The sequence below is a fragment of the Falco cherrug genome, chromosome 12 (assembly GCF_023634085.1).
Source record: "Falco cherrug isolate bFalChe1 chromosome 12, bFalChe1.pri, whole genome shotgun sequence".
In the NCBI taxonomy this organism is placed as follows: Eukaryota; Metazoa; Chordata; class Aves; order Falconiformes; family Falconidae; genus Falco; species Falco cherrug.
Window position 1 is genome coordinate 9,643,428 of NC_073708.1, and position 17,065 is coordinate 9,660,492.

Consider the following 17,065-nt stretch of genomic DNA (forward strand, 5'->3'; position numbering starts at 1 on the left):
ATCCCCAGCACTGCTGGGACAGCATGCCGGAGGCTGTCACACCATCACCTCCTTCATCTGTCGGCAGCACTAGGTCCATCTCTGCAGCAGGAAACCATTGCCTTCCCATCAGCTTCTCCCATCCTGGGAAAACCGCCCCGGCAGCCGGCAGAGCAGATAAGTGGGGCCTTGCGTGCTGAGATTGAGCCCCCGCTGCGCTGTGCTGTGCCGCATCGCGCCAGAGAGGCTGGGATAAGCTGCCTGGCGTCCGACTCACCCATGGCCAGGCGCCAACCCTCCGCAGCGCCAGGCATCTTGTGTCAGCTGCGCCCACGGGGCTGCGTGCCGGGGGAGCCGTGGGGCTGGGGACCAGGGGACACCAGCCAGGAGGGCAGCCAGCTTGGCTCTGGGGCACCGCGGGGCTGGCCTGGCCGGCGGGATGAAGAGGTGGCACACAGGCTCTTGGCATGCCAGCATGGCGTGCATCCCAGCTGCTGCTCCTGTGCCAGGTGGTGATGCTCACTGGCTGGGGTGCGTTGGCTGGGGGACAGGAGCCCAGAGCGGGGATGATGGGCAGAACCACCCACTGGTGCGTGCGCTGGGTGCTGCAGGAGAGCCCTTGTCTCTGCAGCGGCAAAGCAGGCAGCTGTCCCCGGGAGGAGAGGCCTAGACAGAGGAATGTGTGTGGGGACAGGGATGGCTTTGAGCAGGGTTTATGGAGTGGTCAAGAAAACAAAGGAAATTGGCTGCAGCTGAGGGTCCTCCTGCCCGGAGTTTGCAGCAGGGACGGGAAAATAGACAAGTGATGTGTCACGGAGGCACCAGACAGCGCCTGATAGCGGCAAGGTACGGAAAGCCACGAAGGATGCCAAAGACAGCAGAGGATTATCCAGGTCCGATAAGGCTCTGGGCAATAAAAAAGGACTTTGGGCTTTTGGGAGCCAAAGACAAGGAACCGTATGGAGATGCCAAACCTGTAAGGAAGGAGAGCAAGGAAGCAGATAGAGATTGCTGAGCTAGAGCTGGACAAGGGATAAGGAAAATGCTTTCCAGGCCATTAGGAATGAAGGAGGATGTGAGACAACAGCTGCTAGAGGAGATATTTTAAAAATCCTTAAGCCTGGGTAACTCACACCCAGGGGTCCTTTCAGGGCCGGCTGGAGCAGCAGCCAGGATCTGCAGGACTGGGAGAGCAGCGATGCAGAGCTTGGCGTCGGGAAGGGCTGCGCTCCCCGGCACAGGGGTGGGAAGCAGGAGGGGCAGCAAATAGAGGGAAAGAGTGCAAATGCAGTTCACGTTAGCAAGCCGGCTTTGCTGAAGGTCTCGTTGGACCAATGCAATTTCTCTCCTCATTGCGAGGAGCCATTTGGCTGCAAGAGGTTGTTCCATAGCTGGAAGGGATTCCATGTGTTGTTTCAGGCTGCAAGGGGCTGTTCCATAGCTGGATTTCATGTGTTGTTTCACGGTGTTCAGATATTGGGGGTGGGGGTAGGGGGAGAAAAGTATCACAGTAGATAAAAGCATCACACTAGATTCATGCATAGTGTGTTAAATGGGTTGTGAACTGGGTAACTGGCCAAGAAACCATCAGTGAGCGGGGGTTCTGAGCAGGTTTGGTGTACAGGCACAGGCAGGGGCCCGGCTGTGCGGGTGGAGCAGGCCAGGTCCCTCCGCAAGGCCCGCAGCTGGAGCCCACCTCAGGGCCAGGCTTCTGCCAGTAAACCCCAGCCAAGAGGTGGCCTTCCCACCCCAGTGACCAAGGCTATCTCCCAAAGGGCCGCCTCCTCATGCCGGATTAACCCCTGGGATCGCTCCAGTGGTGAGCTCACCCGCGGGGGAGGCAGGCTGCCTGCGCCACCGCCCCTGGCGCCGAGAGGAAGGCGGGGAGCCGGGGGACAGGCCTCGGCTCCCATCGGCCGAGGAAGGATTTCTTGGTCTGACAGCAGCAGAGGAAGGATTTCTTGGTCTGACAGCAGCACGGAGGCGTTTTTCGGAAAGCCGAAGCGGGCTGTTGCTGTTTCCAGCCAGGAAGGGCGGGGAAGCGGCCGGCTCTCCTCAGGGCCTGCGGCCGGGCGGGCGGTGCGGCCTGGCCGTGGGGGAGGCGTGCCTTGCGGGGGCGACCGTCCACCGGGCGCTTCCCACTCGCGCGGGGGGTCACTTGCTGGGGGAGGCAAGAAGCGAGCTCTGCCCTGCAGGGGAGAACAAACAAGGGGCAGATCAGCGCGCTACGAGAGGGCATGGCGGCAAGGCGCACTGGCGCGGCGGTGCTCCCTCCCGGCCGCCAGGGGGCGCCGCAGGGGGCGGGCTAGCGAGGTTGCGGCCGACTGCGCATGCTCCCGCCGCGCGCCGGCGGAGGGCGGGAAGCGGCGGCGGGCGCGATGAGGCGGCGGCAGGAGCGGCGGGACCGGGCGCTGTCGGCCGCCGTCGGCGCCTTGTGCCGGGCCCTGCCGCCCCCCGCCCGGCCCGCCCCCGACACCCTGCGCCGTGCCAGGTTCGACCGGCCGCAGGCGGTGAGCGCGGGCCGCCCCGGGGCACCCCTCGCTGGCGGCCCCGGTTGTCGCCTGGCAGCCTCCGTGGTCTCGGGGTGGGTGGGCGGTGCAGCGGGCCCCGCTGGGGGGACATCACTGTGGGCGGGCAGGGGTCCTCCCCGTGTGGGGTCGGGTCCTGGGGGGGGACGGGACGGCGGCACCTAGGTGGGGCTTGGCCTTGGGACAGGGGCACCTGTGTGGAGCCAGGCCCTGCGTGGGGGGACCGTGGTGTGGGCCCCAGCCGGCGTGTGTTGTGTGAGTCCTGGAGAGCTCGCTGCGCTGGGAAGGGCTTTCTCTTACTGCGGTTTTAACGCAAAGCATGATACTGCACCGTGGTCTGCAACACCTTTCTAGTGCCGCCTGAGGTGTGCTTCCCTTGACTGTACACTTGCCTGGGTCTTTCTGTTTCAGGGCTTTACAGGGTGATGAGTGCGAGGCCTTCAGCTCACATGCAGGGTGCTCCACTTGCTCAGATAGCTATTTTAAGCATTTTACGAGTGTTGGCTGAAATTCTAGCTGTAAGAATCACTCTCAGTTTGTCAGCATGCTGTCCTTGTGTGGCCAAGAAATGATTTCCAGTTCCAGCTCACTGTGTGCTGCCTCTTGTTTGTGAGTTTTTGATACTATCATGGTCAGATCTTTATGGTGTCTTCAAGTGCTTGTTTGACTGTGGGTGAGTTGTGCCATATGTGGTTATATCAGAGCAGATATTTTAGAAGCTGTGGTCCTGGACGCATGTGCCTCAAAGTGGAAGTGCTGGGTCTTGCTGTGCAGCCAGCATTAGTAGCCCTTCTCTTTCTGCGTGCACCTTACTGTAGGTAACATTCATAACGCAGCTAATAGGTGAACTTGCCTGATTCTGCAGTGTTGGCAGGGTACTGGTGTGCTTTTCCATGTAAAAATATATGGTCAGATATGGGTTTAAATGTCTAGTTAAGACTAAATATATGACAAATATTTTGCCTACTGTTCTCCCTCCACCCCTCTTTTTTTGCAGACCCTGGATTGCTGGAGGCTGCTCTATGCTCTTCTGAAACAAATCCATGGAAGCAAGTGGACAGAGTCTGATGCCATAGGTAACCTAGTCAGTCTGGGTGACTGCGATCCCCATCTGTCCCAGGGAAGTACTGGGACTGGTCTTGTAGCACTTTTTCTTTTGGGCCCTTGCTCCCTGTCAGGAATGCTCTATTTTGAATACTTGTGCCACCAACTTACTGTTTTACAGCAGCTGTGCAGGCAGGTTTACTCCTCTTTGGCTTGCTTTGTCTAGGGAACTGGGATATTCTTGCATCTGCCAGGGACTCTTGCTTCTCTTTTGATGTTTTACCACAGGTAGATCTGTGCAGTGATCTTAGGCATTCTCATCATCTGCAGAGATAATTACAGAAATAGATTTATTTTTCCTTTGATTCCTTCTTTTCCCATTCTGTATATGACACGTGATTCTGTGGTTAATTTTCTATCAAGTCCTATATCAGGGCTGTGAATTACAGTATATGAACCATAAAGGCAGTGTTCTGAAGTTCTAGACAAAACAAAAAGTGTGTGTATTGTAGAGGGACCATGAATATCTCTGTGGACAGGGCCGCTGCACCAGAGGGAAGCTGAATGCCGGCTGGCTTCTCACAATGATGGAACACTAATTACTATTTAAGTATACATGATTCCAAGTATGATACTACTCCCCAGACTTCTCTCTTGAAAGATGTCTCTTGACCTCTTTCATTGTCAGAGGAAGTTTTGAGAATGGGATTGTCTGTGATGGATAAAGGTCTCCTCGGACCAAAACCACTTAAAATCCACTTTTGCTCTTGAAAGCAAAAAGAACCTAGATTACATTGTTTAACCCCCCGGAGAGCTGGGAATCTGATGGCTCTGTAAACAAGAGTTAAAAAAGGAATGGTGCAGTGTGGAGCAAAACTGCATAGTTTTGCTGGTAGCTCAGCAGGAAATTGGCATGTTTCCGTGTTACTCATAGTACTGCTATTTTTCATTTGGTTGTTTTTGCTTTTCTGCTCATCCACAATCTGCTGTGTATGGCAAGTCGATTTATTGACTGCCTCATACAGCTTTGTGGAGGTGGGCCTGCACAAGTGCAACCTCATTGAATCCTGGCTGTTCCCATACTAGTCGCTTGTAGCATTTGGAGACAGGATTTTTGTGTGCATGTGGCAGGTTGCTGGCTCTAGAAGAGAGCACACCCAGCCTTGGCTGGTAGATTGTGAAGTAGGAATGTGTGGTTCTGCTCAGAACTGCTGAGCTGATTTTTAAGAAACTTATTCATTAACAACTTGGTGATTAAAGCTGAAATTCAGGTTGGAGGGCTGTACTGTTTTTCAAATTACACTAATCACCTTTGCTTGGCCAAGTGAACGAGGTGTTTGCTGTGAACACGATCAATATTTTACTGCCTTCTCTGTCCCTGCTCTGGAGCACTTGTGGTCTTTCAGGTATTTATATAATGTAAATGAAGTGGAGGCCTTGGGCATAGGGACTGCATAATTTTCTCAGGTTTGTACAGGATCCTGTTGCACAACAAGGAATTGAAACAGATTCCTCTAGTCCAAGTCTAGTGCTTTAGTCCATGGATCAGGCTTTCTTTGCTGGTTTATGCAGCCTCTTAATTATCTTAGCTAAAACAAGGCGAGGGCAGCAGTTGCCAGATCCCAGAGGAAGGCTGTGAAGACTCCTTTGGAATACAGGTTACTGTGTGCATATGAACAGCTTTCTGGAAAAAAGCCATACTCAAATGGCCTTGTACCTTTTATTTTTCCAAACGAAACATTGAACTTTCACCTGCAGTCTGTGTGTGGTGTTGGGGTCACAGTGGTTCTCAACACCCTGTAGAACGAGATCTACGTTTCAAGGACTGCTTGCCAGATGTTGGGCCATTTGCAGTTGTGAGGCGCTAGAAGAAAGCAGTGTATTGCAAGGATAGAATGCTTTTACAGATTGGCCCATGGAAAAGGTCAGATTTTTCCAGAACAGTTTTCCTTGGTCTGGGAAGTCCTGTTTATCTAGTGACTTTTGAAGCTGCAACCCAGTGTGTATTTCTGTTTCAAGTTAGTAGTTTTCATTAGTCAGTTTTTGATCTGATCTTGTTGTGTCAGTGAATTTTATAGAGGAGATTAAAATTTGCTTTGATTAGAACAGCTACTAGTCATTTCCTTGTTATGTTTGTGATGTGACATTGTTTAGAAAAACTTTCTGCACCATGTTTTTGAATGGTAGATGTATTTTATTGCCTAGCTAGCAGAAAATAAAATATTTGAAAAATTACATAGAAAAAAATCCAGTTTGATGTTTTCAAAAATGTAAGAACTATTGTGTTCTTGCAGAAAGAAATGGGAAACCGCGCTGAAGCCTGCCGGTCCGTGGTTATAAAATTCTGCAAATGGCTCTTGGTTTCTCATTTTGGAAGATTTTTTTTCTTCACGCAGCATAAAGCACTCACTGTAAACTCCAGTGGGAAGGCGTTAATACACTCCAGCCCTGTAAACATGTTGGAACAATGGGTCTCTCGTCAGTGGAGCACAAGTCAAAGTAAGCTGTGTAATAGTACTCCAGGCATAACCACACTGATGAAGTCATGATTAGTGGTTTGATGCTGCTCTTTCCTCACAGAAGCTGAAAGCTGGCGGACTCGGTTAACAACCTAACAGCCACAGCACGTAGCAGTGCAGTATGCATTTAGATAGTTGGCAGAAATCTTTCTTTTCTGGAGTCGCAATTCAGGTTTTATAGTATGGGGAAGAAGTCTGGAGCTGTAATATATTTTTGTTTGTTTGACAAATGAAGCAGAGAACGTTCTTCTGCAGCAGTAGTTTCCCATAACACCACTACCTATGCAGGTGTTTTTTGCCTGAGTGCATGAAGTACCTGTGCTTGTTCTTGTACTTGATTTAGTGCCTTTCCATCTTAGCCTGCCAGGCTGATGCATAACCCTTACTTGTGTATCATGTTGTAATTCACTGAAAATGTTCTGCAGTATTCATAAAGTGGAAGAGCACAGCTTGAGTATAGTTTTAAGAGAGCTGAAACCCGAGGTTCATCCACAGCTTGGTCTTACTTGCCAAACATACTTCTATAAATAATGTGCATGCAGAAGGGGATTAGCTGGAAGGACTGTGTAGGTCTTTCTCTATAAATTGCCTAATCCTCATGAAATGCCATAAGAAGATGTTGTCAAAGAGGAGATGTTTGAGTGACTGGTGTTAATCTGCCGAGTGATGTTTTTTCATCTCTGAGCTGCATGTTATGAAGGAATCCATCTTGGTCTTGGGGTACTTATGTAGCATCTGCTGCCATTTATCCAAGCACTGTTTGCTTGTAAGCAGAGCACTTTAGAGATGAGGAAAACTGACTTCTCTAAGGTCATGGAAAGGCTCTTTGAGCCCCAGTTCTAGATCCATGCTTTGACTGCTCACCCATTATTCCTGCCTGATACTCACACAATCATACCCTCTTGTGTGAAGGCAGTGTGTTGCAGCGGGAGAGATGAAATAGGGTGAGAGAAAGGACCAGAGCAACACAGAATTTCAGGTGGCAAATGGCCTTGGTGGATCTGGTCCTGAGTGGTGTGTCAGAGCAGGGAAACAGTGATAAAGGGAAAAACCACCTGGCTTGCTCTCTATTCCTTCTCTTTGAGATGTTTTCTTAGGGAGCTCCCTGAACTGCAGGTGGCAGCATGTGATGCTTGTTTGCTTTGAAATAGGTGGAAAGTAAGTACTGACCTTTCCTTTTGGAGTATTTCTGCCTTTACCTGTTATGTTACTTCATTTCTTGACAAATGCACAAAGAAAAAGAAAGGGCAACATGAAAACCTAGCTCGTGCGAGAATGTTCAAGAGCGATCAAATTAATATCTCTAATATCTGAGTTCTCCCCCTGTGCATGAGGGAATGGAGTGCATATCTACAGCAAGATTTTTAGCAAACCATCGGCATTTCTGCCACCCTAGTGTCGTGAAGGGAAGCTGCTTGTTTTTACATTCACAGGTTCTGCAAAATGAGCAGAGTGATTTAGGGGTTTGAGTTTCCTTTTTCTCTGTAATGCAGAAACAAGCTAGGTTCAAAACCATTTGTCCAACTGTCATGTGTTTCTGCAGAAGCTCTGCTATGCAAAACACTAGTCCTGCAAAAAAATAGTAGCTCTGCACTATTGTCACCTGCTTAATCGTGCTCCTGATCTTGTTTTTTGTTCTTCAGTCATGGTTCATGCCTTTGCCAGGAATTCATTTGTAGCTTTCATGTGGCCAACTGTGTATTCCTGCTTCTACTGCTGAAGATGTCTAGTAATCTGTTTAGTAGTTTCAGCTGTGGATTTAGACTGAGGAGCACTCTGGAAGTAGGCATCTCCTTAGGGAGCCGCACTAGTTTCCCTAAATCGTGAAGCTGGTCAGACAGTGCAGACAATATACCTTCCTTTGGTCTGTTAAGGTGCAAAGGGCTTGGTCGCCCGTTGTGACTACCAGCTCCTTCCAGCCTCGGCAGAGCTGTAGCAGTGTACTGCTCCTGTAGGGTTACTAGCATAGTAGGAGCTTGTAGCTCCTCCCTGTGTCTTGGCTTTGTATTACTTTTGGTGGGTAAGACTCCTTTAGCTTTTTGCAAATGAAGTTAAATCAGCCACTCTTCGCTGTGAGAGTCCCATGTAATGAACAAAATCCTTTTGAGAGCAACAGGATTTTTTTCTTGGGTTGTGGTTTTTTTTTTTTATTTTGAAGTTGGTCATTATGTGGTTTTTGAGCTTCAGTGATTGATACCAGACAAAGAAGGATTATGATATGTTTCAGTGCTAGGGGATGTTTTTACTACAAGTGGCAGGGAGCAGGCAAATGGGCATGTAATGTAATGGATTGTTACGTTAATTAAGGACAGCAGTGACAGTCTCTGATTGTGAGAGGTTTGTGCTTCCTGTTACTTGTGTGTGAGTGTGTAGCTTTTTTATGAAACCCAATGGAGATACTGAAGCATTATGCTGGAAAAGGGGAGTAGCTTTCTTCCTTAGTATGTAGGAATGCCTAAAGTGGATCAAACTGAAGGTTCCTCTAGCTCCATCCAGCTGGGGCAGCTGTCAAAAGTAGATGCCCAGGGGAAAGGAAAGAGCAAATATGCTCTGATACTTTCAGGGGAGTATTCTTTCAACCTCTAGTAATTTACTTCTCAGACTTCTCAAACTGGAGAGCGTATCTTTGTATTTCATAAGCTTCCATGAACTCCTGTTCTGTAAATCCAGTTCCTCCTTGGGCCTGTGTAACAGTGCCCAGTGTCCCATGGCCAGAAATTTCAGAGCTTTACTTTGTGTGTGAAGAACATTTATTTAACTTGTTTTGACTTGTGTGCTTGCTAACTTTATTTGGTGGCTTGCAGTTCTTGTATCGAATGTTGTGCAAACAAATTATTCCCTGTTCACCCATTCCACAGCACTCATGATTTTAAAAGAGTTTTGTCATACCCATTCTCAGTCATCTTGTTGGCATATGTTGTCGGTTCTTACAATGAAGCTGTTCTGTACTTGTGATCATACTGATCTTTTATCTTCGTTTTTTTCCCCAAGTTTTCTGTAGCCTTTTTGGAACGGAAGAAATAAAACAACACTGAATTTGAGATGTGGGCTCACAGTAGATATACAAAACAATATAATGTTCAGTTTAGTTTCTTTCTAGATGTCTTACGTTCAGTTTGCCTTTGGATACCTGTGAGAACCAAGTGTGATACTGTCACAAAAGATCTTCATTATCCAAGATTGTGTTCTGAGTCCAGTGGTCAGCTCCAAGCCCATTGCTGTGTCAGTAAGGCTAGGATTGTTTTTTCCCTTGTGTGCATAGTTTTTCATTTTTTCTAAGAAGAATTTTATTATGTCATTTTAAAGATTGGGCTCATTAGGTTCTGCAATCCTTCATGATCTGCCTGAATTCCTTATACTGAGTAATATCACATCGGCACCAAATTTTCTGTTACTGTCATGTTGTCTGTGTGTCATTTTGAGTTGGTTGAACAGCAACTGTGTAGCACAGAGCCCTCATGAAACCACCATTTCTTCCTACCCTCTGGTTCTTACCAGCTAGGCACTCATCATTGATGCAAGGGCCTTCTCTCTCAATCGCAGTGCCTTAGTTTCTTTGTGCTAGTTGAGTCCCACTGGGAAGTCTAAATGTCCTGCATTGGTTGAGTCTTCCTTAATCGCTTGTTGTTGCCTTTGGAGAACTCCAGTAGCCTTTTGAGCAGGACTTCCTTTTACAGCAACTGTTGGTTCTTCCCCAGTATGTATTGTTTATCATTGTGCCCCCTAATTATGTTCTTTAGTATAGTTTTGGCTTAATACAGAGCTGAGGCTTACTGGTCAGAACCTTTTTTTAATAACAATTTTCTCTGTGTCTTGTTCAGTATTTTCCAGTTCTGTAGTGCCTGTCTTGTAGGTGTCAGGTAACATTTGCTGGTGTGAAGGAATATGGATCAGAGCATTCCTGAGAATTAAATAGTCTGTGTGGTGTGCTGCATTATCTCTGCCTGCTCACTGGTGCTCAGAGATTTTACAGCAGGCTGTGAAACTCCTATCTCTATATTTCAGTTTCATTCAGGAGTAAAGTGACCTGGAGTGTTTACTAATTTGTAGTATGCTTGGTGGCTCATAAAACACAAGTGAATTGGAGTCCTGTTATAGTGGGGATGGCTTTTTATCCTTTTTGTCTTTGTTAATCTCCTAGAGGCCATTACTAGTCTTGATCTCAACTTTGAATTTCTTCTTTTCCCTTAGCAGTAGTTCCTAAAGATCAGAATGGGGCAACGTAAGGAAGGTTTCTACCATTTACCTCCTGACCTTTATCAGTTGTTGATAAGGACTGTAGTCCCCATTGCCCTCCACTAATCTTAGGCTTCATTAAAAATCTTCCTCTCAGAGGAGGCAGCAGTTTTTGGAACTGAACTGGTAAATGCGTTGAGTAGTGCAGTGTGTTATTCTTAATTGTTTTCTTCTTTTCAGATAACCAAATTAGGTTTGTAAAATCGGCACTATGGTACCATGGCTATGACAGGCCAGAACTCTACCAGCTCCCCTCTGATGGCTCAGCGGGTAGTCGGGAGCTGCTGCTGGCGTTTTCCTGGCTGCTGCACAGACACAGCCTCTTGGAGCAGCTTTTGGCTCGGAACAGAGTAAAGACTGGGGATGAAACCTCTGTGTGCACGGTGAGCATGCTTGTATCCTTCCATTTTATCTGACCATGAGTAACATCTTGTGACAGCAGCTGTGTTATCACTGGTGTGTAATGCATGATATCTTGGTATCTATGCCTTACTCCAGCTTTAAAAAAACTTGAAGGGGCCAGCATCTGGAACCTGTTTTCTTTCCCTTCTCTGAACTTTTTGTGTGCAGGTGATCTGGATTCCTTCTCTTCTTCAAACTCCCACCTCTGCCTGAATTCCCTGATTTTTATTTCCTGTATAGGTGAGACCAGTGTGGAGGAATGCAAGTAAGTGAATGTCTTTGATCTCTGTGCTTCTGAGTTTTGTGCTTCTGGACTGTAGCATGTGTGGTTCTGCAGTCTAGGCAAACAGGTTAGCTGTGAATGCTGGGTATGTTAGCATTGGGTAGAGCAAATATTCCTAAGGCAAACTACTTTTTAAAACCATCAAGATCTCAAATGGCAGCTAGTGCTCTTGGGGTAACTAATGACCCTGTAGCCTTCTTGAGAGCACAGTGGGGTATGTTGTTGTTTCCATCAATAAAAAAATGTTAGCACATAGCAAGCCTGCTCTGAAATAAGCTAAGGATAGCTGTGTGTCTGCTTTAGCTGCAGTATATATGCATGATAAAAAAAAAAAAAAAAGCCGCCCCCCCCAACTCAGTGTAGTAATGTTTAGTATCACTGCTTTTAAAATCCATTCCTTGCATTTAAGGCCATGTGCACATGTTACTGTATAGACAATTGCTCTGGAGCATGGAGTGAGAAGCTTAGGAGAGAAGTTGATGTTTTTTCTGTTTATACTTTGTTTGTTGTGAGTAAACTGTCCCTGCTCTTAATACAACGGATGATGTAGGCTGAATTTAAACTGACCAGTGCAGTGTGTTAGTGTGGACGAGGCCTGTCTAGATGGTTGTGAGTTTGTTCTAAGTCATCTTCGTCTAGTCAGACTGATTCAAAATGACCAGCTCACAGAATACTGTTTATTTTTTTGGCAAAGGACATTGTAGGTCCGAAACCCTACCTGTGATAATCTCCTAACATCAAAGACCTTGTGGTCTTCATGATCACATACACGTGTTCCCCTAGACTGTAGGCTACCTGGTTTTCTAGAACCTTTAGGAGACACCAAAGCAGGAAAGTGAGTTTTGAGAGCTGCAATATAGATAGTGGTTTCAGAAGGAAAATATTTGTACAAGTGGAAAGCAGTTCAAAGGGAAGTCACCTTTAACAACAGTATTAACAGTATTTTGAGAAAACGGACCACTCTTGCTAGACTACAATTGTTTGCTGTGCAGAAGAGGGAGCACAAGAGGTGATGTTTGGTGCACTAGGTGTTAGTGGTGGTGCCTGCCAGTGATGTGAATGCTGCCTTGAGACTTTAGGAAAAAGACACTTCTGGAGAACTTTTTACTTTAAACTTCTTTTTTTTCATGTGTGGTAGCAGATTACTTTTTGTGTCCTTAATTTATATTACAAAAGAGTAATGAGTGAAGTGTGGCAGTGACAGGAATTCAAGCAATGAGGCAGTGCCTATGTTATTTTCTCTGAAGGTCTTAAGTTTTACATTTTCCAAAAAGAGATGAAAGAACTATTGTAATACAGTGTTATCACTTATGGCCACACAGAGGCATGCTGAGAAATGTATTGCTGCGCCTTTTACTGCTATTCTAACCTGCTCTACCTGTGTTTCTCAAAAAGTGTGCAATACATATTTCATGTTTTTATCCAATAACTTCGTAACTGTCTGGAGCAGTGTTTGGAAAGGTTTACAGGTCTGGAAAATTTTTTTCAATAGGCCACGCGAAAATTTTATACACTGGGAATTGGAGTTAGCAGTTAGTTTATGTAAAGCTCAATGTATTAATGGCAACGTTTCTTGCATGGTGTTCATCTAGCAAATTTTCGTGCTCCAATAAAAATGAATGTTCATAGGGAGAAATATGATAGAATGTAGTTGCAGTGTAACTGGTGTGTTTTGTGATTCTATATCATAAAGTTAAAACAAAACAGAATTTTGAGGGAGAGATCTTATCTTTTATTTGATTAACTGGGAATTAAAAAACAATTAAATTCAACCAGTAAGACCCAACCAAATGAAGATCTAGGAATGCATGGATAAGGACATAAGGATGTAATGGGTAAGAAGAGGACAGGTGGGTCACCCCCCACATTTTGGTTAGTAAGTCAGTTCCCTGTAAACCTCTCATGAAAGCCTGTTGTTTGTTGCATAAAGGTGTGATAGGGTTCTTGTATATTGTTATTTGATAGTTATTTTATGGGTTACCTTCATGTGGCAAAGTCTACTCATCAGTCGGTGTTCAACAGTGTAGCCCCTAAAATCATAGTAAGAAAGGAAGAAGGTGAGGTTGTCAGTTTGATACCTGACATCTTGTGAGTTAAAGTACAACTTGAACAATTGAAGTACTGGAATGTTGACTCTGGGAATGTTAAATATCAGGCATTTGCGATACTTAAGCTGAAGTGTTGGAAGATGTGTAACAGATTGTAAAGGCATTGCTACCTATGCCAGAGATGTAGTCTCTGCAGTTGTAACTCTCTTCTATTTAAGTAAATCAAAGTAGAAAGGTAAAAGAAGAAAAAAAGCTTCACTAGAGAAAGTTCTGTCTCAAAAAGGAAGAAAGAAAAGCAAATGCTCTTTAAAACACCTGAAATTTTCAGCTGAGAAAGAGCTTGAAAAATGTTCCACTGCATGGAGTCTTTTTTTCCCCTCATATCATTATAATAAATTGAAGATATTTTCCTGAAATGAAAATGTTGCAAAACAAAAATCCATGCAATAGCTTTTGGTTCTGTGCATTGCTGAGATCTCTGCCAAAGCAAAGCATGAAAGCCAGTACTTACTGGCAAAGCACGGGTTGGTCTACTAGTGAGAATAAATGTGAATAAAATCCTTACCCTTTATCTTAATCTAAAAAAATGGAGTCTCAAGAACTGTAGGCATAGCTGTAGTTCAAACTGGTATTCACGTGGTTTGCTTTTAAAATTTTCTCTGAAACTACAAAAGTGGACAGGGTCTGTTGCATGAAGAAGACAGAATGCAGCTAATCCCTAAATTAAGGATGCAGTCATGTTCTGACTATTCTCTCAGCCCAAGTTTGAAACAAAGCCTACAGCCTGCTAAATTGCCGATAATATGCCAAATACCCAACATATCAAGGGCCAATTAAATTAATTCCTTTCATTTCAGATTACTGCTCTCTGGCCTTTTTTTCTTTGCAGTTCCTTAGCAACACAGTTTTCTTCCCCTGCAAATTGAACACTTCCATCAGCTCTAAAGGATTTCAGGCTGGTTATTTATAGAGGGACAAGGGTATTCATGACACATGATGGACATGGAGCTCAGCTGCTGTGTAGAATTCATAATCATAAGATCCTGAGCTGGAGAAGGCTTCCACAAGCTTACTTTGACGTGCACTTATGTCTTCAGAATCAGAAGTTAAGGGATTCCTAAAATTATAAAACAAGCAGTGGTGAAAGCATGACGAAAGGGTTAAGGTGGTAGGAAGTAGTGCTTAATGTGGCTAATCTAAATAAAAATATAATCTTGAGGTGGTGTTTGGTAAGGACAAGTATGGTTAATAGCCTAGGATGATTATACGTGTTGACTGTTTTTGTGTGTTAGGTAAGAAAATCCTTCAGGGCAACTCATGTGGCCTCCAGCTGGTTTTTTTTTTGAAAGGGCAGTGCTGCAGTCTCTCCTGAGCCAGGGTACTGCGTGCCTGCTGCAGTACTTGCTCCAGTCAGCAGGACTGAAGGAGCCACCGCACCCTCTAGCCTTCCACCCACAGTGCTCTTCCAGTACGTGAAGTTTGTAAACTGAGCGGGCGAGACAGTTAAAAGAGCAAACTGGAACCCGTGTTGCTGAGCAGGAGAAGGGAAGAGGGGAGCCAGGGTGCATGTCTGACTCTTAATATCTGGCTGCTATAGTGCAGGTCCGTTCTCTGAATCTACTGTGCTGATTGGCCAGCACCTTGGTGACTCCAGAGGCAGTAAGTGAAAGTTCAAACCTTGCATTGGTCAATTCTTTAAAAAAAGTAATCTTTCATTCTGTTAGATCTATAAAGACTTAAGTACAGTCTGAATTGGAGGTTCACATTGATTTACTGAAGTGCCTACTTGGGAATTCTCACCTGTTGTTATTGCCTTAAAGCACTGGGCAATTAATTGATGGACATTGTCCTCAAAGGCTTTTTATACCCCTTGTGGATTTCTATCTCAAATATGCACTGCCATGATGTCAGTCTTAACGTCTTCTGTTGCTTTGGTGATTGTGTACAGGCAGATTATTCTCAAGTGCCATTCATTGATTCCTGTTTACACATGAAAATCCCAGAGTACAAAACAAATCTGAAAACCTGTAGGTGAAATGCTGTCCTTCAGTGAACCTGTAAGGCAGACCTGGGGAGTTCTCATATTCTCTGTCTTTCTGAGAAGCAGATAATTGTTTGATGTAAACCTGCCTTTTTAGCACATTCAGTATTTGACTAATTTTTTTTCCCCCCTTGCTTTTAAAATTTTAGTGTTATCATCACAGCTTTCTCCAGATCTGTGATGGTTTGTGGAGATAATAGCAATATGCTGGGAGCATGTATTATTTCTGTTCCCGGGGAGGAATACTGCCTGTACTGGTGTTATTTCTACAACTGAAATTAATCTGTGTCCTGTAATTTAATTATGTGTGGAGGCTGTTGAATTTTTAGATGGGGGTAGTGATGTTATATCCCTCATTATCACCAGAATGTCATACAAACACTGGTTCTTGGTTCCACTAATTCCCTCTGCCTGCTTCTTGCCCTCTGAGTAAAATTAGGCACCCCCCTCCTTTTGTGAATGTATATTAATCAACAAATAGAGCTATTATGGCTATTATAGTTGGAATTCATGCATGTCTCTCTCATGCCAAAGTGAACTCAGTTTAATTACTTGTGGTGGGGAAAAATGAAATTAAACATGCTTTCTGACTCTTACGTTTGCAATTTGATTAATCTTTTGTTTGTCACGGTCTGGTTTGGCTCACTGGCTACTTACATTACAGCGCAAGGCTTGTGGTTGCTCTAATCTTGTTGAAATGCCTTCTCTTATCAAAATCTTGACTGTCACTGCTGTTCCATAAACCATGTTATTAGAGGAAAGTGTTAATGTAACGGCCAAGCTTGATGTTTACCACAGCAGAAAACCAGGAAACCTTTGTCACTAGTGTCAGTAAATATAAATTTTCTGTGGTTTTTTTCCCCTCTTCACCTATTCCAGTGGGAGTGGAGGAGGGAATTTTATTAACCTATTGATTGTGACTCAGAAAGCATAATTACTTTCCAGATCTTTATAGGCTGTATTAGTCTGTCAGCTTTCATTTCTTGATTTCTCTCCCTTATTCCCTGTGCTTACACTTCTTTTCTCTTTGTCCTCCTATCTTCCTAGTAACTCTCACCATTTATCTTTTGCCCTTTTTTTTTCTACAGTTGTTGCTCTCTTCAGTATCTGCTAAGGAAGGTTTTTTTAAAAGCTGTCCCCGAAACCTAAGCAGAGAAGAAACCTAAAGTTTCTTCTGCAAAATTTCCCTTACACCATTTTGAGCAGCGCTGCTTTGCCTGTGGCAGCGTGATGCGTTTGGTGTTTGCTCAAGTGTTAATTTTTGTGGTTTTGTTTTTGTGTTTACTTACTGATACTGCCTGTAGGCTTAAACATACTTAGTGGTCAGATGTGGTTAAATTCAGAATATGTTTTTGCCATACAAGAACTGGAGCACATTTCAGTTTGGACTCTTAAAAATGCCTTTTTTTTTTTTTTTGTGTTAAAGCACAAGTTACAGGTGATAGCTGAAATTGTCTTAGCTGGAATTGTCTCTGTGTTGTTCTGCGTGTGGGGATGTACATGCTATTCCTTCTGATCTTTTTTGTGTTTTTAATTCCATGCTTTGGACTTGTTGTGGAACCTTTTTCCAAATGCAAAACAATTTCCTGTGCTGCACTGCACTGGAAAACATGGGGTTAACAACATCTATTTTTGCCTGACACAGTGAATACCCTTTAAAGAGTGGGTTTTTTTGGTTGTTTTTTTTTGACAGCATGTCAAGGTAAAATGCTCTAAAAAGGCAAGTCTGAAACTATCAGAAAGGCTTATAATTATTTGAATCTGCTGTTGCTCTGGTAATGTCTGAATTTCAAATAAACGCAAAATTCTTGAACCTGATGTTACAGCTGATGTGTTCTGGATGGTGTTCAGCCAACAGGCAGTGGAGTCACTTGAGCTTCCACATGAGGAGAGGAAGATGAGGTGTGGTGATGGTCATACTGGTGGTACCCTGCTGAAATTCTGTGTGGGGAGCTCCTTGTCTGTTGGGGAAGCCGAGTGACTAA

At 44.9% G+C, this 17,065-nt stretch overlaps 1 protein-coding gene across 4 annotated transcripts in view; it reads left to right on the forward strand.

Annotated features, from left to right (window-relative positions):
- Positions 1-2,354: 2,354 nt before the first annotated feature.
- The window catches only part of TEDC1 (tubulin epsilon and delta complex 1), a 73,750-nt gene continuing 59,039 nt past the window's right edge, over positions 2,355-17,065 (forward strand). For all 4 annotated transcript variants that reach the window (XM_055724693.1, XM_055724696.1, XM_055724694.1 and 1 more), the window contains exons 1-3: positions 2,355-2,489; positions 3,505-3,583; positions 10,487-10,689. In XM_055724693.1, the coding sequence (XP_055580668.1) occupies positions 2,358-2,489; positions 3,505-3,583; positions 10,487-10,689 (414 nt within the window). In that variant the 5' untranslated portion in view covers positions 2,355-2,357. The remainder of the gene's footprint in view (positions 2,490-3,504; positions 3,584-10,486; positions 10,690-17,065) is intronic.